This window comes from Motacilla alba, chromosome 28 (assembly GCF_015832195.1).
Source record: "Motacilla alba alba isolate MOTALB_02 chromosome 28, Motacilla_alba_V1.0_pri, whole genome shotgun sequence".
Classification (NCBI taxonomy): domain Eukaryota; kingdom Metazoa; phylum Chordata; class Aves; order Passeriformes; family Motacillidae; genus Motacilla; species Motacilla alba.
This window is the reverse complement of record NC_052043.1, coordinates 3,717,522-3,740,575: the sequence shown is the minus strand read 5'-3', so window position 1 is coordinate 3,740,575 and position 23,054 is coordinate 3,717,522. Positions and strand designations below refer to the sequence as shown.

The 23,054-nt window shown below is 46.7% G+C and overlaps 1 protein-coding gene across 6 annotated transcripts in view; it reads left to right on the top strand.

Annotated features, from left to right (window-relative positions):
• DOT1L (DOT1 like histone lysine methyltransferase) overlaps positions 1–23,054 on the top strand; it is a 77,254-nt gene that overhangs the window by 29,382 nt on the left and 24,818 nt on the right. For all 6 annotated transcript variants that reach the window (XM_038163542.1, XM_038163548.1, XM_038163544.1 and 3 more), the window contains exons 7-13: positions 202–264; positions 10,850–10,905; positions 14,044–14,123; positions 15,629–15,697; positions 19,219–19,325; positions 20,349–20,390; positions 21,964–22,047. In XM_038163542.1, the coding sequence (XP_038019470.1) occupies positions 202–264; positions 10,850–10,905; positions 14,044–14,123; positions 15,629–15,697; positions 19,219–19,325; positions 20,349–20,390; positions 21,964–22,047 (501 nt within the window). The remainder of the gene's footprint in view (positions 1–201; positions 265–10,849; positions 10,906–14,043; positions 14,124–15,628; positions 15,698–19,218; positions 19,326–20,348; positions 20,391–21,963; positions 22,048–23,054) is intronic.

The window sequence follows — 23,054 nt, the reverse complement described above, 5'->3', positions numbered from 1 at the left end:
TGAGAGTTTGGTTTTTTAAGGCAACTGAACAGCAGGAGCTCTGTGTCTGCCTGTCCTTGGAATGTTAGTGGCAAAAAAGCTCCAACCAGACAGAATTCTTGGGGATCAATGAGTGCTTCAGAGCTGTGTCTCCATTGCTGTGATGGAACTGGAAATGTGAGATGTCCTAATGGCTGGTTTTGGTTTTCTTCCCTCTTGCAGACGATGGACAGAGAGTTCAGAAAATGGATGAAATGGTATGGGAAGAAACATGCAGAATACACAGTGAGTGACACTCAGCTGCAGATTGGGATCCACACCCATGTGCAGAGTTTGTAAAGTCCCCTCCAGCCTTTCCTCAGGCACCAGCAGCTGAGGCACAGCTGCTCCCTGGTTCTTGTATTGATCCTGGGGATGGTGTTTCCAATACATCCTCCCAGACCCCTCCCTTTGTCTTGCCTGATGTGGGGCATGGTGTTATTTGGAGCACTTCCAGGTCTTTCCAGAAACTCTTGGAAGATTTGTTCTTCTAAAAGGTTGCTCTGACTGGGGCTGCCATGAGTCTTCTGTTGGTGTTAAATCCTCTTTCCCTTTCCCCTCCCTCTCCATGGATTGGGGTTTCTGTCAGGTATGGCAGCTCCTCCTTGGGGTTCTGAACTCTCCTGCTGGAAATAAAAGCTGAAGCTTTGGTTCTGCAGGCAGGGGAAGGTGGGGCCACCTGGGCCCAGTTCTGGAAGGGATGGGGTGGCAGGGGGGAGGCTCTGGGTGGGTGGAGATTGGAGCAGGAAGCTCCAGGAACAGGTAACAGGCTGGATGGTTCTCAGGGGAGGGTGGTGGGTGGTTCAGGTTTGGAAGGGTTTGGAATTGGATGCTCTGAAGGTGGAGCTGGAGCAGGAGGAGTAATTGGGTCATTGTGGGGGATCTTCCTGCCTGGGGCAAGGGTTGTGTTGAAATTCCATGTTTCTTTATGTCTGAGGATGTTTTGCTGTCCAATGATGGTGTGAGGCGTGTGCAAATCCATGCACTGTCCTGTCCATTCCTTCCCTTTTGCCTTTCTTCACCTTTGTAATGGTCATTAAGAAAATCTGCTCTCTGCTTAATCACTTTCCAGTCAGAAAATGGATGTACAATAGGAGCTCACTGGGATTTTTGAAAACACATCTATTTCTGCTTCTGCCACTTTCCTGTGGTCGGGGAAGAGCTTGGGTGGATCAGGGATATCCCCAAATATCCCAGGGAAGCTAGGTCACTGCTCAGAGGTTGCAGCTGGCCACGTGTCCTGCATCCAGGTGTGAGCAAGGATTGGGGAACAGCCTTCTCCTTCCCCCCCTTCTCCTTCCCCCCTTCTCCCATCCCTGCCATGTCCCTGGGCTGCTGTGATCCATGTGTATCCCAGCACTGTGGGATCAATTGGAGCTGACCAGCCTTTATTTCCCAATTTTCTGTCTGCTGGGACCCTTGGTGCCCTCGTCTTGTAGAGCAGATGCTCCAGCTCTCCCTTGGCTGGGAAGGTGATGGTCCCACCTGCCCCTGGCAGGTCCCTCCTGCAGTTCCTGCTCTGGACAGAGGGATTCCCTTCCAGGGATGCTGGGCCTGCTCTGCAGCAGGATTGATAATTCCTTCCTGCTGTGGAAGCACTGGGAGTGCTTTCCTTTTCCTGAAGTGGCCATATGGCATTTTTCCATTGTGTCACCCAGCTGGCATGACTTGAAAGGAATTGTTCCTGAGGATGCTCTGCTTCTGGGCTGGGTAATTTAAGGAATAGGAGAGGAACTTGGAATAAAATATTGGAAGCATATTGCTTGCCTTAGGCAGCATTTCCATATTGAGCATTCCAAGTGACAGAGTCTGGTGCTATATTGAAACAAAGCTATTTATTTTTGCCAGGTTCTTTAGCTTTTATAACTCTGTTTTCTGCAGAGTTTAGAGTAAAATTCCCCTGAATATGCAATCTGAGGTTTTTTTGGGAAGAGTTAAACACTTGCAGCACTTCTTGTGTGAAGGAAAGTTGGTTTCCTGTCACCTTGGAGTGATGCTTGAACACAGATTTTGGGCTTTTACAGGAGGCACACAGGGCAGACTTTATTTAGGTTTTATTCATCAAACAGACTTTTGCCAGGCAGTTTCTTTTCTTTAGGAACTCTTTTGCAGCATCTGCTATAGGTGACTGTTAAACACAGAGCAAACGTGCTCACGATGCAGCTGGAGGACACAGGAAGATGTGGAATGGAAAGCCTGGCATCTTTGTCTTTCTGGAAAACAGCTTTGTTCCTGCAAAATGCTTTGTGAGGTCCCAAAATTCCAAATGTTGGAGACAAAATAAGCACAAATTGAAATAATCTGTCATCAGCAGAGCTCAACTTGTGAATTCCACTCCAATATTAGAGGCAGTCATATGAAAAATCAATGTTTTCAGAAGAATCAAGTGCTGGAGGATGTGGTGGGAGTTCAGTGGGAAGAATTTTGGGTCCCACCTGCAGCTCTGGCTGAACTTTGTGGGTGGTGTTTCTCTCTTGCTGTAAAAGTAAAAACTGTGGTGCATTAGGCAGCAATGAATCCTGGAGATGGCCCTGCAGGGTCATGCTGGGTTTTTAGGTTGTTTTAACAGCCAAGATCCCAGCACAGTTAGAGATTTCCAATTCAAATGGCTGGAGGGTTCTCCCTGACAAGTGATCTGCTGTGAAGTTGACTTTTGCAGAGTGTTGCATGCTTGTTTGGGATTGTGCATGTCAACAGTTCCTTCTTACTTGGGAAATCATGATCTCTGTAGCTTTTCACCACCTGCAGCCTTCCCACCTGGTAGAATCTTGCTGAGAAATGTTTTCTGTCCTTTCTGCCTGTTGCAGCAGTCCAAGGCACTCAGAACCTCGTGATGTTTTTGTAACCTGCCCCAAATCCTCCCAAGAGGATTTTTTCAGATTGCCATGAAAGGGAAGTTGCTAGGAATGTAAACCAAGAAAACCCCAGGACCCCCAAAACTCTGCAGACAAGGAAGTTGTGTTTGAGATGCCTTGGAGAGAAGGGCAGTCAGTGTTCCCTCAACCAGATTGTTCTGCAGCCTTGAAATTCAGCTTCTGGCCTTCCCCATGGGATTGTTCTTGTTAGTGCTGGATGTTCTGAGCTTGGACATGAATTCTGGAGAGCAAGGCCCAGTGCCTTTATTTAAGATAAACCCCAGTTGTCCAGGTGTGTATGTCCACAAATTATATAAAAATATATATTTTGTCCTCAATTGTACTAAAACAGCCTCCTGAGCCATATTTCCACACAAAGTTGCAGCCTCATTTGTTCTGTAGTCACTTGGTGAGAAAAGGACATTAAACTTCCCCAGCTGCAGGTGGCAGAGTGTCCTGGGGGTGTTGGATGCCCAAGGCTGCCGAGCCACAGCTGGAGGGGGGAAGATCCATGTGGGGCATGAGAGGAGTGGGAGGGATTTGCTCCTCATGCTTTGCCTTGGGAGGCTCCTGATCTCCAGCTGTTGTTGGTCACTGAGTCTCCTAATCCTCTTAAATGAATTTTACATCCCCTGCTCTTTGGGAATGTGCAATTCCTGCTCATTTAGGGAAAATCAGATTCTTTGTTGCTCTTCTCTCCTGCATTGTGGAGCTTCTCAGCATCATCATCTGCCTCCTTTTTGGACTAGAAACTTCCAAATGTTCCTTTGTTGCTCCTTTTATCTTCTTTCTCTTCCCATTCAGGTTTCCAAGTTTCACAAAATTTGTCTGAAGGAAGCACAAATTGAACGAGTCTTTCTTGGGGAATCTGCAGCCATCCAATTAAAACCCTCATGGCAGCAGAGCTCTGTAAATACATGTGGCCTCAGAATGCCATCTCAATTCAGGAGGCACTCCAAAATATCTTCCTGGGCTCCCCTTGGAGGAAGAGGCAGTGCCTGTGATATGCAGGAAGATGTGGAATCAATGTTTTGCAGGAAGCAAAATCATCCCAGTTGAGCTCAGAGCAGGATGTGCAGTGGGAGTTCAGTGGGAAAGAAAAGCTTCTTTTGGCAGTGGGCATTCCCACTGCTGCAGGAGCTACTGGCTGAGGATCAGGGGTGAGTTTTGAGCATCAGTGGTTTGGGGGCCTTTCTGCCCTGCTTCTCGTTCTTACAAGCAGGGAGCTGTGTGGGAGTTCAAGGAGCTGCTTTGTGAAAATCACTGTGAAAACCTCCTGCTCTAGGAGCTACTCTCAGGGCAGGATAGGACCTCCCCATTTCAGCAGGAAATTTGCTGTTTTGGTGTTTGAAAATCCCTCCAAACATCCGATGCCACATTTTAGAGATTCGTGCCCTGCAGGTGTACTTTTCCAGGCAGAAATGCTGGGTTTTTGGGAGGTGTTTTGCAGTGAGGCATCCTGAATTTGTGAATTTATGGCTCCAGCCAGAGATCCCCCAGCTGAGAACAGTCCTCCCCAGCACAGACCTTCCCAAATTCCTGCTCTGCTTTCCATGGGAAGTTATTAAGCTTTTCAAAGCTGGTGAATCTTGCTGAGAATTATTTTCTGGCCTGTTCAGTCCCTCAGACAAGTGAGCTCTGCTGTGAAGTGTGATGGTGTTTCTTTTGCAGACTGTGATGCATTGCATGCTGGAGATTGTCATGCTGGGATTGTGCATGTCAACAGTTCCTTCTTACTTGGAAAATCATGATCTCTGTAGCTTTTCACCACCTGCAGCCTTCCCACCTGGTAGAATCTTGCTGAGAAATGTTTTCTGTCCTTTCTGCCTGTTGCAGCAGTCCAAGGCACTCAGAACCTCGTGATGTTTTTGTAACCTGCCCCAAATCCTCCCAAGAGGATTTTTTCAGATTGCCATGAAAGGGAAGTTGCTAGGAATGTAAACCAAGAAAACCCCAGGACCCCCAAAACTCTGCAGACAAGGAAGTTGTGTTTGAGATGCCTTGGAGAGAAGGGCAGTCAGTGTTCCCTCAACCAGATTGTTCTGCAGCCTTGAAATTCAGCTTCTGGCCTTCCCCATGGGATTGTTCTTGTTAGTGCTGGATGTTCTGAGCTTGGACATGAATTCTGGAGAGCAAGGCCCAGTGCCTTTATTTAAGATAAACCCCAGTTGTCCAGGTGTGTATGTCCACAAATTATATAAAATATATATTTTGTCCACAATTGTACTAAAACAGCCTCCTGAGCCATATTTCCACACAAAGTTGCAGCCTCATTTGTTCTGTAGTCACTTGATGAGAAAAGAACATTAAACTTCCCCAGCTGCAGGTGGCAAAGTGTCCTGGGGGTGTTGGATGCCCAAGGCTGCCGAGCCACAGCTGGAGGGGGGAAGATCCATGTGGGGCATGAGAGGAGTGGGAGGGATTTGCTCCTCATGCTTTGCCTTGGGAGGCTCCTGATCTCCAGCTGTTGTTGGTCACTGAGTCTCCTAATCCTCTTAAATGAATATTTACATCCCCTGCTCTTTGGGAATGTGCAATTCCTGCTCATTTAGGGAAAATCAGATTCTTTGTTGCTCTTCTCTCCTGCATTCCAAGGGGAGGATCCTCCTTCTCTGGAGCTTCTCAGCATCATCATCTGCCTCAGCTTTTTGGACTAGAATGTCCCACTTCCACCACATGTTCCTTTGTTCCAGCTCCTTTTATCTTCTCCTTTCTCTTCCCATGGAACTCAGAAGTTTCCAAGTTTCACTTTTCCCCTCCCTTTCCAAGTAAATTTGTCTGAAGGAAGCAGGAGACTTTGGGAAGGTCATTAGGCCTGGCTAATTAGCGAGTCTTTCTTGGGGAATTCCTGCATATGTGCAGCCATCCAATTAAAACCCTGCATGGCAATTAAGAGGCAGATGGGTTTTCATGGTTTCTAACTGTAAATATCCTCATGTGGCCTCAGAATCTGAGCCATCTCAGGTATCTGGGGCAGGAGGCTGAGATTGCTGAGTGGCACAAAATTCTCTTCCTGGGCTCCCCTTGGAGGAAGCTTTTGGTATTTTTTTGGTTTTTGTTGAGTTCTCAGTGCCTGTGGCCTCTTGTTGCCTTTTCCTGAGAGAAGAAAACACAGAACAGACTTGCTGGAGGACGCAGGAAGATGTGGAATGGAAAGCCCAGCATCTTTTGTCTTTCTGAAAACTTTGTCCCTGCAAAATGCTTTGTGAGGTCCCAAAATTCCAAATGTTGGAGGCAAAATAAGCACAACTTGAAGGATCCCAGTTGAGCTCAGAGCAGTTGGGAGTTGGTGCAGTCCCATGTTGGACTCTGCTGAGAACCAGGCTCAGTTTTGTGTTTATTTACTCAGGGTTGTTATAACAGAATTCCTGCCCTGCTCCAGAAAAGCTTCTTTAAGAGGTGGCAGTGGCTATCAAACTCAGCATTCCTAAAGGTGGAATTTGGGCTGGATGGATGCCTCTCTCTGCTCCCAGGAAACCCCAGGAGTTTCTGGTGGCTACAGGTGGTTCAGCCCTGAGGATCAGGGGTGAGTTTTGAGCATCAGTGCTAAGTTTGGGGTGCCTTTCTGCCCTGCTTCTCCCGTTCTGAGTACAAGCAGGGAGCTGTGTGGGAGTTCAGTGCCCAGGAGCTGCTTTGTGATGGTGACTGACATCACCTGCACCTGAAAACCTCCTGCTCTAGGAGCTACTCTCAGGGCAGGATGAGCCAGCTGTTTGCTCCTGGTATTTTTGACCTCCCCATTTCAGCAGGAAATTTGCTGTTTTGGTGTTTGAAAATCCCTCCAAACATCCCCTGTGGCTTTGAAACGATGCCACATTTTAGAGGTTTGGATTCGTGCCTCTGGTTATTTTTGAAAAGAACAAGGACCTAAAAATAACCATGTGTACTTTTCCAGGCAGAAATGCTGGGTTTTTGGGAGCCAAGTGTTTGCACGGAGGCGGCTGCAGTGAGGCATCCTGAATTTGTGAATTTATGGCTCCAGCAGCAGAGAGCCTCCCTGGCCAGCCCTGGGCTGAGAACCCAGCCCTCCTCCCCAGCACAGGGGCCTGACCTTCCCAAATTCCTGCTCTGCTCCTTCTTACATGGGAAGTTATTATCTCTGTAGCTTTTCACCATCTCCAGCCTTCCTAGCTGGTAGAATCTTGCTTGAGAATTATTTTCTGTCCTTTTTGCCTGTTGCAGCAGTCCAAGGCACTCAGAACCTCGTGATGGTTTTGTGTTTGGGGAAGAATCAAGAGCTGGAGGAGAAGAGGGCTTGGTGGGTGTTCAGTGGGAAGAATTTTGGGTCCCACCTGCAGCTCTGGCTGAACTTTGTGGATGGTGTTTCTCTCTTGCTGTAAAAGTAAAAACTGTGATGCATTAGGCAGCAATAAATCCTGGAGATGGCCCTGCAGGGTCATGCTGGGTTTTTAGGTTGTTTTAACAGCCAAGATCCCAGCACAGTTAGAGATTTCCAATTCAAATGAATGGAGGCTTCTCCCTGACAAGTGATCTGCTGCAAAGTTGACTTTTGCAGAGTGTTGCATGCTTGTTTGGGATTGTGCATGTCAACAGTTCCTTCTTACTTGGAAAATCATGATCTCTGTAGCTTTTCACCACCTGCAGCCTTCCCACCTGGTAGAATCTTGCTGAGAAATGTTTTCTGTCCTTTCTGCCTGTTGCAGCAGTCCAAGGCACTCAGAACCTCGTGATGTTTTTGTAACCTGCCCCAAATCCTCCCAAGAGGATTTTTTCAGATTGCCATGAAAGGGAAGTTGCTAGGAATGTAAACCAAGAAAACCCCAGGACCCCCAAAACTCTGCAGACAAGGAAGTTGTGTTTGAGATGCCTTGGAGAGAAGGGCAGTCAGTGTCCCCTCAACCAGATTGTTCTGCAGCCTTGAAATTCAGCTTCTGGCCTTCCCCATGGGATTGTTCTTGTTAGTGCTGGATGTTCTGAGCTTGGACGTGAATTCTGGAGAGCAAGGCCCAGTGCCTTTATTTAAAATAAATAAATTTCCCACTGTATTTTGAGTGTATTTGCACTCTATTTTGTCCACAATTATAAATATAAGAACCCCTTTTGAGCCATATTTCCACACAAAGTTGCAGCCTCATTTGTTCTGTAGCCACTTGAACTCACACCCTCTGTGTTCCTCTGGCTGCCTCCCCCAGGCTGGGACCTGCTGCTTTCCATCCAGTTGCAGGAAGAGTTACATGAATCACATGCTGCTGAGTGTATTCCTGCAGTGGCTGTTTGAAAAACCTGAATAAAAACCTGGTCTGGTTTCTAAATTTAGAAGCAATGCAGGCAGCAGCTCTGGAAGCGATTTCTCTGAGCTAATTATCCTGTTAGATAAAGCATCTCCTGCATTGTCTAATCAGATGAAAATATCTGTGTTACAGATGGTCCCTTCCATTCATTATTCACTAAGGAGATTAAGTTTCTGAGAGAGGAGGAACGGGGTGAGGGAGGGGACAGTGGAGGGAGAGATTGAGTGTGGCCCTGTGGCTGTCACTGTGTGGATGTGTCCCCTTCTCCCTGAGTGACCAGCATGGATGCACCACTTCTGCTGCTTCAGCAGACTGGACTTTCCTTAATCAGCTGGATTTTCCTTCCCAGTTCTTGTTTCACTCTCAAAGTTACTACAAACCACTGAGCTGAGTGGGATTTTGGGGGGATTTTTTTTTTTTTTTTTTTGGATTCTCTGTGTCAGCTGATGGGTGAAGAGCTCCTTTCCTTCTTTTAATGATCATTTATTGGTCAGTGCCCCAGCACAGTGTGCAGGAAGCTGGTTACAGGGTCAGGCAGCTCAGTCCCTGCTGCAGGGGAGCATCCAGCAATCACTGCCTTGCTTCCAGAGGGAAAAAAGAACCCATTTTCTCCCAGCCACAGTTGCTCATCTGATTATTTCTGAACTCCAGTGTTTTTCCTGGTGAAGTTTTTCCCTTGACTCTTGGCTAAGCATGAGCTGGGGAAGCAGTGCCACACAAAAATAGATGTGTTTAAGCTGGGCTGTGCTTCATTTGAATTGTTAAATGGCTCTGGCTTGCAAAGTCTTCATCCTCCATGGGTGATATCAGGTTAAAACCTGGAGATTTTGGTTATAAGTGCTCTTCTAACCACACAGAAGAGCAAACACACAATGAAATGGGACCCAAGTGAGGCCTAACAGCCACATAGGCTGGATTTCAAGACCTTTTATGAAGTTCAGCATTGCAAAATTGTTTCATGTTACACTGCTTCTCTGTTCTCCTGCAGACTGTGATGTTTGTGGTTCCTGGTTTTCCCAATGTTTTTCTTTCCCTGTTAGCGTAGGAAAACCCTGTGGAGACTTTAGAAACTGGTGGTGTGGAGGATGCCATCGAGAAGCTGACTTGCAAAAGCTGTTAGAAAATAAACACAGTTGCCTGTCATGTGGGTTTTCTTTGACTTTGTCTTGGTTACTCAACCATGGAACTGTTCACTACAAGAATAGATGAGGCTGAGACAAAATTATCTCTTAAAGTCGATCTAGAGGCGGTGTCCACATATAGGCATCCAAAAAAAACCATCTCTCCTTAGATCAGAAAAACTCTTCTTAGAACTTTTTTGGTGTTGAGTCTCTGGTTTAGATTCTGACAGTACCAGCAAGATGTCCTTGGGTTGGATCTTTGAGTTCAGCTTCCAGCTTACCCTTTGGTTTTATTGCAGCAGGGATGTCAAAGGTGCTTCCCCTCCCAGCAGGTGGGAGATCACAGGTAGCAATTCTGCTTTAGCTCAGATTTCAGCCCAGCTGGTGGAACAGGTATTTCTGAATAATTTGAGCTACTCTTACCTGCTCTCTTCAGTTTCTAGCACTTCAGGCTCTTGACAAAGTTCTTGATCTCTTGCTTGAGAACCCTGAATGTCCATTTTTCTCAGCCCTTTTGTGCAGCAGCAGGACATTTTGGTGGTTTTCCCCTTCCTTTCCTCCTGGAAGCAGCCCCATTTCTGATGGCACCTGTGGCTCTGTCCTTCACAGTGGCTCAGGCAGGTTTGTCACCCTCCTCTCTGTCCCTGCGTGGCACCAGGAGCTCCCTTTGCATGTTCCCAGCCTTGAGGGATGGAAGTTATTCCAGTGTCTGCCCTGCAGTGCTGGCACCTTGGAGTTGTCACTAATGAGAATTAGTGCTGCCATGTGAAATCCTCACTCCTTCCCAGACAGAGAAATCAGTGCAGGAAAAGGATCCTCAGCGGCTGCTTTGATGTTCCTGAGGTTCTGGCACAAACCATCATCTTCAAAGGGTGTCATCAGCATTAATTAGAGAATTACACCTAATTTTTTCTCTCCTCCTCTTATCTTCCTCCCCCAACCCTCCTCCTTCCTGGCTCGTGGCCCAACAGAAGAGTGTGGCCCATGGGCTCTCCTCTCATTTCCAGAGCACTGAGGAGCCATCAGTCTGTGCCAGAGCTCTGTGCTCACCTGGGGCTTGATGTGGTGTCACCAGAAAGGTGCTCCACAGCCACTGAAGTCATAACTGTACTTATTTTTGAACAAGGCCTTTATGTTACTTCTTTTCCAACTTGAACGTGTTAGAAGTGCTCAGGGTTTATATTTAGAGCACAGAAATCAGATTGTTGTTTATGCAGTGCAGCAAGAGCCTGAATTGGGAGCCAGGGCTCCCGGCAGGAGCTGCTCTCAATCCATGCTCAGCTCCCTGTGCTCAGGGGGGATCACCAGCCCTGGGGGCCTTCAGGAGGCATTTCCTGGGCAGTTCTGCAGTGAGTGCCAGCACTTCTGGCTTCTCCATGGAGCAGAACCCTTCCCTGCTCTTCCCATGCCGGCGAGCAGCCGAGGGTGGGAGCAGGGAGGGAGAAATCTCAGGGTCAGCTTTTCCTGCTCCACCTCTGGCTTTCCAAAAGTTTCACTCTTCCCTGGTTGTTGTGGGGTCAGGGAGCTGGTGCAGCCTGTTTGTCCCTCTCTGGAGGGAGCCCTGTTAACCCCTCTGTATTTCTGTTCTTTGTCTTGTTTTCAGCTGGAAAGAGGTGACTTCCTCTCAGAAGAATGGAGGGAGAGGATTGCAAACACAAGGTACAGTGCAGCACTTGAATGCTGCTTTCTGAGCTGGATATTTGGGAGTTTGTATAATGGAAATTGGGAGGCTGGCCAGCTTTTTATATAGAATTTCCATAGCAAATACCCAAAGTCTATCTGCCAACTCTTACACTGGCCTCTTTAGATCCTGTTTTCTGACTAGAAGAATGGCTTGGAGTGCACGTCCCATGATATTCCACGCAAGGGTGTATCCAAGATAAATTCTGCTTATAGGAGGAGCACAAACCTCCATTTGTTTTGCATATCCCTATAGTTCATGTCAGGGATTCTGGCAAAACACTCCTTCTCTTGGCTATTGGGGCACACAGGCTCACTTTCCCTCTAATGAAAAGGAAAAGACCCAAGTGGGTTTGTTTCAACTTAAATTGAAAGTTCATTTAAACTAATTGTCTTGAAGATTTATTTATGTGGAGTACTGCACAGAGGGTTGGGCTCCTTTCTGAGGGAGCAGAAAGGGAGTAAATTTGTGCTTTAAAAGCAATAAAAGTCGTCTGTATTTTTAAAGCTTTACATTCTTTCAGCCTTATGGGTAGAATAAACCTCTTTATTTTTATATGACCTTCTGGGCCACCCTGTTATGTGGGGGAATGGAAGGCAGTTGTTAAAGAGAGCTCTGAAAGCCTTCAGAGTTGTGGCAATTTCTGGATTGCTCCCAAAGCTCTGGTGTGAGAGCCTGGAGGAGGCGTCTGCCAGGCTGGTGACTCCTGCAGGGTTCTGTCCCTCACTTTATTCTGGAGGTGCCTTTTAATTTGTGGACAGACTTATCCCAGCCTTGCAGCACACTTGGGTTTGGCTTTGTTGCTTGTTGTTCCGAGTGCACGATCCTCTGCTGCCCGGGAAACTTTCCTCGGAATTAATTTAAATTTTTTTGAGAAATTTTTGGCTGCAGGAGCTCTGGCTGCACCCAGAAGTGCTGGGAGATGTTTGGTTTGTGTGGCACGGCACTCACTGTGTGTCTCAGTGCTGCTTCACCTCTCTCTGGGGCAGGATCAGGGAATTCTGGAATGTTTTGATTTGGAAGGGAGCTTAAATTCCATCCAGTGGCACCTCTGCCATGGGCAGGGACAGCTTCCTGCACCTCAGGCCCTGTTCAGTCTGGCTTTGGGCACTTCCAGGGATGGGGCTGCTACCAGGACATGGTTCCCTGTGCGTTCCAGGGGATCCTTGTGCCTGTGGCTTGGCAAAACCTCCTGGAAGGAAGGCTGAGCCCAAGGGGCTTCGGGGTTCCTGTGCCCTGCACGCACTCACAGAATCCTGTGCCAGAGTGAACACTATAAAAACACATCTGCAGGCTCTGGCTTTCCCCCTTCCTCTCCTGGATGTTTTCTAGTCCCATTAATATGCTTGGCTCTTTTGCAAGGCCTTTTTTTTTTTGGCTCATGGGAAGGAGGAGGAAGAAACCCCTGCTAGCTTTACTTGCCAGGCAGGGTTTCCCAAATTTCCAAGAGCAAGGCGTAGCAAGAATAACTTTTTTTTCCCTTGGTGCATAAACATTATTTTCATTCGTGGTTTTTAATAGCTTTGAGTGCTGCTCTTAAACTCCCTGTGTCCTTGTTGAACATGTTTCATGTGTGGAGGCGCTGGGAAGGGAGTTTTCCTGCAAAGAAATCAGTTCTTCATGTGGGAACAATAGACCAGGATGGCTTTTACACTTCCCAGAATCCTGGAGTATTCTGAGCTGGAAGGGGCCCCCAGGGATCATCAGTGCAGCCCCTGGCCCTGCACAGGCACCCCAACAACCCCACCCTGAGCCCCCCTGGCAGCGCTGCCATCGAGGCTGGAGAGGGGCTGGGAACACAAACCCTGTGAGGAACAACTGAGGGAGCTGGGGGTGCTCAGCCTGGAGAAAAGGAGACTCAGGGGTGACCTTATCACTCTGGAGAAAAGGAGACTCAGGGGTGCCCTTATCACTCTCCACAGCTCCTGGAAGGTGCCTGTGCTCAGCTGGGGCTGGGCTCTTTCTCCAGGCAGCACTGACAGAGCCAGAGCACACAGCCTCAAGCTGCCCCAAGGGAAATTTAGGTTGGATATTGGGAAAAGGATTTTTCCAGAAAGGGTGACAAAGTTCTGCAATGTTCTGCCCGGGGAGGTGGTGGAGTCACCATCCCTGGGTGTGTTTAACACAGCCTGGATGTGGCACTGGGTGCCAGGGTTGAGTTGAGGAGCTGGGGCTGGGTTGGACTCGATCTTGAAGGTCTCTCCCAACCCAGTGATTCTGGGATTCTGTGTCCAAATGCTCCTGGAGCTCTGGCAGCCTTGGGGCCGGGAGCATTCCCTGGGGAGCCTGGGCAGTGCCCAGCAGCCTCGGGGGGAAGAACCTTTCCCTGAGCTCCATGGCAAGCCCTAACATGTTCATTCAGCAGGGAGCTCAACCACTTCCGAGAGGTGTTGAGGACTCTTGTTGCAGCCTGGGCACCCAATGGATACCAGGGACAATTAGGCCAGGCTGATTAGACCTTTAAACTAAAGGGGTGTTTATTTTTAATCTGTGGCATGTTCTGTTTCTTTCCCAAGCCCTTTTATCATTTGTGGGATTCTACCTCTGTGCACATTTCTTTGTTTCCATATGGTTGTTTTTTTTCCTGGAACAACCCTTCCCCTCAATTAATTTCTTAACCCAGAAAGAAAGCTGCAACTCCTCTGTGCTGGGTTTAGGACAGGGAAATGTCCTAAGATGTCACTTTCTTCTGGCATTACAGGGAATTTGGAGCTGGAAGAGAAACAGATTGCCCAGAGCAGCTGGGGCTGCCCCAGATCCCTGGAAGTGCCCAAGGCCAGGTTGGACAGGGCTGGGAGCACAGTGGAAGGTGTCCCTGCCATGGCAGGGCTGGCACTGGATGAGCTTTAAGGTCCTTTCCAACCCAAACAATTTTGTGATTCTAAAATACATTTTGATATTTTACTGTAAGATTCTAAGTCCCCACCAAGAGGTAGCAGGATGAAGAGCTGAGTGTTGCTCTCCTTGTTTTGGGTGACAGGAGCTGTGGAGTTGAGGACAAGCAGGTTTGTCCATGATGGGAGTGGCTGGGAAGGCTCCAAGTGGCTGTGGTGTGACTGGGGGTCCTTGTGGGGTGTTCCTGGCTCCCTGATCTTAACGTGGTCATTGTTTTGCAGTGTTATTTTTGTGAATAACTTTGCCTTCGGGCCCGAGGTGGATCACCAGCTGAAGGAGCGCTTTGCAAACATGAAGGAAGGTAAATCCAACTGGAAATGTTTTCCCCTTCTTTCCTGATTCCTGTGGGAGCTGAGGTGGGAGGGGGGCTCAGTTCCAGCTGGCAAAGCCAGGCTTTGGGGTTTGTTCTGTGCCTTGGGGCCAAGTGGCTGCACCACAGGGGAATTTCTACTTCCCTCCTTTGTGTCTGCCCACACCTGCCTGGCTCCTTGGAGCATCCCCTCTGCTGGGAGAACTCTGGAGCAGGGCTGGGGTGGGAGGAGCTGCTGGCCCATCCTTCCCTCTTTTGGGAGCCCTCAAAACACCCAACAACCAAGGCCAAACTTTCTGGATCCCTGGCAGTGCCCAAGGCCAGGCTGGACAGGGCTTGGAGCAGCCTGGGACAGTGGAAGGTGTCCTTGCCATGGCAAGTGTGGCACTGGGTGAGCTTTAAAGTCCTTCCAAGCCAACCCATCCCATGATTCTTGGCTGCAGAGGCACAGCTTTTGAAGGCCAGTCTGTAATTCCATGCAGAATTCACTTCTCCTGTTCAGAGTTGGCTCATTTAGAGCTGGGTATTGACTCCTGATTTTGGAAACGCTCCAAACCTGTGGGGATGTGGCACCTGGGGACAGGGTTTAGTGGGATGGGCTTTGATGGTTGGACTTGATGATCTTAAAGGTCTTTTCCAACCTTAATGGTTCCAGAATTCTGGGACACTGTCACTGGGTGCTCCTGAGAAGCCACACTGCAACCTGGGGACACTCCCTAACCCCATCGTGGCCTCTCCACTGCCCTGGGTGTCTTTTCTTTGTTCTTAACCACTGGGAAAAGTAACAATTTTACTTGGTTGTGGCAGAAATGACAGAAATAACAATTTCTGAAAAGAAAAATATGTGGTGTGAACAAAGCAGCTGTGGCTTCCCATGGCACAGCTTTGTGCTGAAATAAATAATGTGACTTTTGGGCTCTGCTGCAAACCATAAAACCCCCAAACTTAAGCTGTTTTCTTTAATTTAACTGGATTGTTATTTAGTTTTCAAACTTGTTTAATGGTGGCTTGAGAGCAGTGGGAAGGTGGACATGTTTCAAGAACCCTTTACCATGATGAAACCTGATTTCTCTTCCCAGAGTGTGCTTCAGGCTCTGCTGAATGACCCCAAATACCCATGAAATGGAGATTAGTGGCCTCTAAATTAAAGGGCTTTGGGGGCTTGTGTATAAAAGATCCCAAGTAGGATGGAGATAATTGAAATTTCTTTAGATTGCCACTGAGAATTAACACGCTCTTTTTTTTCCAAGTGTTTCAAATGTGTCAATTTAAATGATCCTTGAGGTGTCACCTGGCAGGAATCATAGATTGGCTTTCGGGGGCTGTCAGAAGGAGAATTAAGGGATTTATTTATTTTTTAATGCTATACCAGGGGCAGTTTTATAGGACTGCTCTTTAGGGCTCTGTATGGGTTATATTTAATAAGTAGTTACTTCTAGAACAAATAATGGAGCTGACTGTGCTCTTTGTTTTGTTTTTTTTTCTCCTTTTTCCAGGTGGGAGAATTGTGTCCTCGAAACCTTTTGCACCTCTAAATTTTAGAATTAACAGTCGAAACTTGAGTGGTATGATTGCCCTTTTTATTGTTCATTACACTTGTGGATGTTCATTATCTGAAAATGTCTGGGGGGTGTTACTGCTTTTTAGAGTTGTTAAAGTAGAAAATGCTGTTGGATTGTTAGGGCACACCAAGTGACAGGTACTTAAAATCAATTTAAAAAGAGGAGAGGACAATTTAAAATCAATTTAAAATTGATTTAAAGAGAGGAGCAGACACTTTTGATGGGGTTTGTGCTGCTGTGTTTTGGTGTTGGTTCCATCAATGTGTCCCTGAGCTGCAGAGAAATCAGGAGTTCAAGGGTGTGATTCATTCCTTCAGCCACAAAGAGCAGCCCTGACTCACAGGGGAGTTCCCTACACCCTAAATCCAGGCAGGTAAATCCCACCAGGCAGGATTCCTAAGGCTTAGAGGCTCTGGAGCCAGGCTGGCAGAGCTGGGGCTGCTCACCTGCAGAGGAGAAGGCTCCAGGGAGAGCTCAGAGCCCCTGCAGGGCCTGAAGGGGCTCCAGGAGAGCTGCAGAGGGACTGGGGACAAGGCCTGCAGGGACAGCACCCAGGGAATGGCTCCCAGTGCCAGAGGGCAGGGCTGGATGGGATCTTGGGCAGGAATTGTTCCCTGGCAGGGTGGGCAGGCCCTGGCACAGGGTGCCCAGAGCAGCTGGGGCTGCCCCTGCATCCCTGGCAGTGCCCAAGGCCAGGCTGGACAGGGCTTGGAGCAGCCTGGGACAGTGGAAGGTGTCCCTGCCATGGCACTGGATAGGATTTAATGTCCCTCCCAACTCAAACCATTCCAGGATTGTGTGAAATGTTCAACTTTGAACATCTCCTGTGCTGTGCATTGAGCAAACAAACCTCTCCCAGACACACCCAGGCCCTTGGTCTGGTTCATTGCCAGCACAGGGTCGTGGTTTCCTTCTCCTGTGAACAGCCAGACTCAATGTTTGGCAGCCTTGTCCTTTGCAAGGACATGAGCTGCAGTTTAAGGAGGTTTTGGGACATTCCATGTGGTTTGTTTTGACCTTTTCAGACTTTCACCGTTGAAACTGGGGTGTCTGTGCAGAAGCTGGACTGATGTTCTTTGTGGGTTCCTTTCAGTTCAGATTTTTAATGAAATTTCTCAAGCAGAAAAGCAGCCCAAGCTGGGCTTTACATGTATTTACTGTGTCCAGTGTTAAATTTTCCTTAAATCAAACCCCACTCATTCCCTCCCTGTGCAAACATGGGGAGCAACTCTCTGAGTTCCAAATCTCAAGCTCTGCTGTCTAATTTTGGCCTAAACTTCTTTTGAAGAATAGTCATTTTTGGACTGCGTTGAAGTAAATTGTGCCCTTGAGAGTTATTTTTAAGCTGAAATTCTTGTGGATGTCCCACACATCAGGCACCCAAAGCTGCACTTTTCTTCCCTGTCTGAAATTCTGTTCTGGGGTCCCATTTGGTTTGGAACCTTGTTAAACTTTGGGTACTGGACTGCCAATTCTTTGGAGGTATGAACTTGAAAATAAAAGGGAAAAAAGATGGAATGGTGCTCCTGGAACTCCTCAAGCCCTGGGAGAGCTGGGACCAGACTGTCAGTTTGCTAATGAGGCAAAGAGAGCCTGAGTGAAGCCTGGGCCCTCTTGCAGAGCCCACCAGAACTTGAGGAAATCCAAGAATGCATTTGGGGATGTTTCAATTAGACCTGCCCACAAAAATACAGGGCTTTGGCCTCTCAGTTGGATTATTCTCATTCCCTTCTCTCTCTGCTGCATTTGGGAGACTGAGGCCAGCATGTGCTGCTCTTTCACTCAGAAGAGCCCTGGCTACCTCTGCCAGTTGAGCCAGACCTTTATCCCATCCCAGCTCTCAGCCCAGCCTGGATTCATTGGGAGTGTTTTCTAGGATGCTGAAGTCTCAGATCTCAGCTGTTATTTAATGCTGAATGGAAATGCTGATGTTAAAATTATATCGAGATGATTAATTGGAGTTTGGATGGGTGAGAGGCTCTAGCAAAAGGAGAGCCAACAGCTTCCACCAGTGGGAAACTTCCAAGGATTCAGATAAAAGGCCCTGGAAAGCAAATTACTTCAGTATGCTACAAACAGGAAGGATTGTGTGAGTAAGTTTTAGGGCTTAATCCCTTCCTGAGACCAAGTTATGTTGAGAAATACCAACATCAAATGAGCTTGTGTGGGATGTGCTGGGCCAGGGGCTTGTTCCAGTGGCCTGTTCCAAGTGACACTCCCAGGGAAATGCCATCCCCAGCATGGCCAGGGTCCTGCTCATGGAGCAGGGAATGTCACTGCTCTGCTGCCTCTGTGCTGCCCCAGAAGATTTTCCATAATACTTGTATTCATCCAGGCTTTTTTTGGTGCCTGAGCATGCCTTGAGTCACGTCTCACCTGTCTGTCAAATACTCTGATCTGGAGAATGAACATTTAAATAATTTATACAAAACCCTGGGAAAGATCAAGCTTTAAGAATGAGGCACCAGTTTGCTCTACTTTGGTCCTTAGTAATTCCATGTGTAGGAAGAAGTGGAAATGTGGAAAGAGTTGGGACAAATGAAAACAAGTATTAAAATGTGGTTAAAATAGTGGTTGAGGTTGCTGAATCCCAAACCTTGCTTTTGGCCTCTTCTGGGTCATTTTTGTTTAATTAGAAACGTGCCATAATTTTTCCTGCAGCCCTGCCGCTCGCTCAGTGGTTGTGGGAATGTTGAAGGCACATCCCCAAGCTATTAATTCTGAAGAACAAAATAAATATAGACAAGAAAGCAAACGCAAAACATGTTTGTGCCCAGTCCAAATATGGGGCAGCTGCAGCTGACAGGGGCTGGGCTGGTGACGTTCTGGGACTGTTTATTTCATTCCTGTCACACACATGTGTTGTTCCTTGGCAAAGTTGTCTGGGACACAGTTCTGCTGGCCAGAACTAACTCCCTCTGGGGTGGCTGGCTGAAAGGTACATGTCCCACATGTTGCTGTCCTGTGGGGTGCACCTAGCAGAGAGTAAGGAATTCCCTTTCAACTCCCAGCAGTGTTTTCCTGGAGGATCTGCAAACCAGATTTCTCTGTCTTGGTTATTGTAAAATCAGGGCACCCCCGACGAAGGAAAATGATTGGCCTCTGACTCCATGGCTTTGGAATGTTGAATACTCACTTTATTAAAACTATATTATCTTATACTCTAATGAAAAGATATCTATTATATTGTATCATACTTACTTCTAACTTTTAACTGCTGTTGAAAACTTGTGACTGTCAGCAGACAGTCTGACACACATACGTGGATCTAATTGGTTAATAAAGTAAAACACTATTAATAGAATCTAATAATTAAATTTTTTTTAGGTAAATAATCTTCTAACACATTCTATATGTTCACAAAATAACAGGAACAGTAAATGAGATAAGAATTGTTTTCCCTCTGTGCTTCTCCAGGAAAAAACCTGAGAGAGAGAATTTTGTCTCTCTCTGTTCAGAGGGCATGTGAATGCTGCAGTTGGTGCCTGGCTGGTCTCAGCTGAGTTTCCCCTCTCCTCCCACAGATATTGGCACTATCATGAGGGTTGTGGAGCTGTCACCACTGAAGGGCTCTGTGTCCTGGACGGGGAAGCCAGTCTCCTACTACCTGCACACCATTGACAGAACCATAGTGAGTACCAGGGCTGCCAAGGGGCCAGAGCCAGTGCCCTGCTCCTGGCAGCACTTCCCAGCTCCACATCCTTCTGCCCGAGACCCGTGTTCCTGTCCCTTTGTGGATTTACACACCTGAGTGTGCAAACTGCCTGCTCCAGGGTTCCACACTCGCTGGGGTTAAGGGCAGTGCTGATTTACTGAAGCTGCAGAGATTCCCTGATAGAATTCCTGCTGCAGCTGCTCAGAATTGGGCTCTCCTGCTGTCCTTTCCTCACAGGGAAAGACTCAGTTGGGCTTTGAGTCCTCTGTGGTGCACAGATGAGTTCATTCAGTCATACTCAACCAGTAAATCTCAATTTTAGTAGAATTCTCATCTGCTGTAGAAGCAGCCCAAGCTCCATAACAATGATGATGCATTCGCTGTTTTTTTTTTTTTTAATTAAAGAAAGCTAAACAAAAAAACCCTCAGAACCAACCAACAGCAATAAATAACCCATGCAACAGCCCGCCCCCCCAAAACCCACCAACCCCCCACCAAAAAGCCCCCAAGCCCCTCATAAAGCCCAACAAACCCTTTGGAAATGCAGAATTTCGCAGACAAATCATTCATCCCACCCCAAGGTTTTTGCAGTGGGATAGTAATGCTGTTTTCCTTACTCTGCTGTAGTCTAATAAAGCTTTTGTTCAGGAATGTGCCAGAGTGCAGATAAATGGTGGAGTACGAGGGTGCAGCAGCTTCAGTGCAAATAACTTCATTGAAAATCAGCCTGTGCTGAGGGGAGATATGTGACACAAAGCTTTAAAACGAGGCCAGGCAGTGGTGGGGATGATAAAACCTTGTAGAGGTTGGATTATGTCCTGTTACACAACAGGCTGGGTGTCTGAAAAGAATGAATGTAAATGGCTTCTTGATGTAGCTTATCAGAAGCAAAGCAGTCAGAATTTCTGCAGTGCTGCACTTGTTTTAAGCTAATATTTTATTCTTCTGTGTTCATCTGTCATGGTTTTGAGGATGACTCTCTTCTCTTTCTATTTTCAGCTTGAAAACTATTTTTCTAGTCTCAAAAATCCAAAACTCAGGGTAAGTTTCAATCATTTTCTGTAGAAAACTCCAAGTAAGGGGGGGCAGCCACTGTGAGGAATTTAATCACAGGTGGACAGAATTGATTGGAAATCAGATTTTCTTGCTAGGCAAAGAACACGGAGCTAATTGAAGGGAAGTCTCAGATGCCATCAAGCACTAATTCAATCATGTCCAAGGGATTTCTAATAGAGAATTAATGGGGCAGCCCCAAGGTGCTTTTACCTTGCACTGGAGGTCTGTAATGAGCTATTTCTTCATTAAAGAACTGGAATTAAAGAAGGGAATGATGGTTTGAATCTGTCCCCGTGCTCAGCTCCTGAAATGAAGCTGAGCAATGCTCTGAAATGTTCCTTTTGGGACGTGCCATTGGAGGCTCAGAGTGAGTTGTCATTTGCTGCAGTCGGGGCTGTTACAAGTGGAATTCAAATGCCAGAGAGTTTTTGGGACTGTGCAGGGCTGTGTTAACCTGAAATAATCAATGGATTCCCAGGAAGAGAATTAAGTGAGGCCACTTAATTTAAAACTCCAGGTGAATGTTCATCCTCAGGCTGACTGGCTCTGTAAGAACAGCCTCATGGGGCTCTGAAAAAGGGAATTATTTCAGATTGCTCCACTCAAATTTGGGGCAAAAAAGACTTCCTAGATTTAAAAAAAAAATAAAAAATGAGGGTACTTCTGACCTTCCCTGCTTTTTACACTTAAACCTGCCACTGGTTTGGTTGATAATGTGCTTAAATCAAAGGAGTGTTGGAATTGCCAGAAATCTCATGCAGATTAAACCTCACCTGGAAGGTGCAGGAAAGGCTTTGACTGAGCTCTTGGAAATTTCCTGTCTGAAAGAAGGTTTTATTTTTTTTTTTTGTTCTGAGAGAAAAAGAGATTTTTCTCTGAACAGGGAAATTTCCTGTCAGCCTGGGAGAAAATCAGCCTGAAAAGTTGCTTTTGTTTTTTTATTAGCCACCTCAATAAGCTTAGCTGAAGTCAATGAGATGATGATTAATGGCTTTGCCATTTCCAGTTGTGGAAGATTTTTGAAGAGTCACCATGAAATGCTGGGGGTGTGGGGAAGCTATTGAAATGTATGTTATTAGTAGTATCAGTATTATTACTAGTATTATTATTATTATTATTTAATAAGAATCATTTATAGATACAATAGTTTTAGATGTATTTTACTGTATTATTTACATATATATTTTAATAATAACAACATTAATACTATTAACAACATTAATATAATACTATATCATTAAAATAACAATAATAATAATAATAATAATAGTAATAATAATAATAATAATAGTAGTAGTAGTGCAATGATGACAAATAAATTATTTAAAATGAAAGCTGGTACAGCAGTATGGGGCTGGGAGGGGAGAATATGGGAAGAGGTTGAGTTTTAATCCCCCTGGAGGTGGAAAAGGATTTGTTCACACCTCAGTGTGGCCTGAGCCAAGAGGAAGTTTGCTCCCTTTTCTCGTGGAAAATGAAGCTGGGAAGGAAGGTGATCTGTATTAAAAAGTGATAAACACATGAGCAGATGGTGAAATGTCCCCTCCCCTCTCCCCAGGAGGAACAAGAGGCAGCTAGACGTCGTCAACAAAGAGAAAACAAAAGTAACACAACAACTCCAACGAAGGTCCAAGAAAACAAGGTGAGCATCCTGCATCTCTGGGTGCTGAGGGTTTCCTGGGGCTGAGCTGGTGCTCTGAGGCAGGAGGAGCCTGCCTCTGTGGGAAGGCTGCTGGGTTTTACTCTGGAGCTGTTGCTGTGCCCAAAAATATGATGGAGTGAGTTAATAAAAGCTGCTCTTGGGAGTTGCACCACTAATACTGGAAGGGAAAAAAAAAAAAAAAAAAAAGGTGTTGAAAGCTGAATAGATGGTTGTCCACCCTCGCTTGCATCCAGCAGGAGTTTGCAGAGCTGTCCCTGAGTCACAGCCCACTGAGGGGAGTTCAGAGTGTGCTAAGTCTTCTGCAAAGGCTCATTTCCTTTCTTGGGTAATGCTGTGAGAAATGCACTGCTTGTTCTTGGCCAAAAATATAAAGTATTGATTGTGCTCTGAGTTTTGAGTGAAATTCAGTTGAAGAATGTAGTCAGGGAAGGATGAATAATCAGCTTTTGTTAGACAGCAGGTACAGATTTAAGAGAATCACAGAACTCTTTGGCTGGAAGGGACCTCAAAGCCCATCCAGTGCCACCCCTGCCATGGCAGGGACACCTTCCACTGTCCCAGGCTGCTCCAAGCCCTGTCCAGCCTGGCCTTGGGCACTGCCAGGGATCCAGGGGCAGCCCCAGCTGCTCTGGGCACCCTGTGCCAGGGCCTGCCCACCCTGCCAGGGAACAATTCCTGATTCCCAAGATCCCATCCAGCCCTGCCTGAAGTTCCCTTCCCTCAGCATTTTTTTTTCTTTAATTAATTGTTGGACTAGGCTTTTTTCTGACTTAGAGATGGGTCAACTGAGAGGTGCTTTAAAAACTTCTATTCTATTTTTAGTTTTATGAGAAGGGTGAGACAATACAGATGTTATAATTCACATCACAATCAGAAGCTGTTTTCTAATTACAATACATTATAGACATTTCTTGGCCTAGCAGTTTTTGCCACACCGTGCTGTAAATGCCTTAAGCCAATCATCTGAAATTACCCCTCACGGGTCC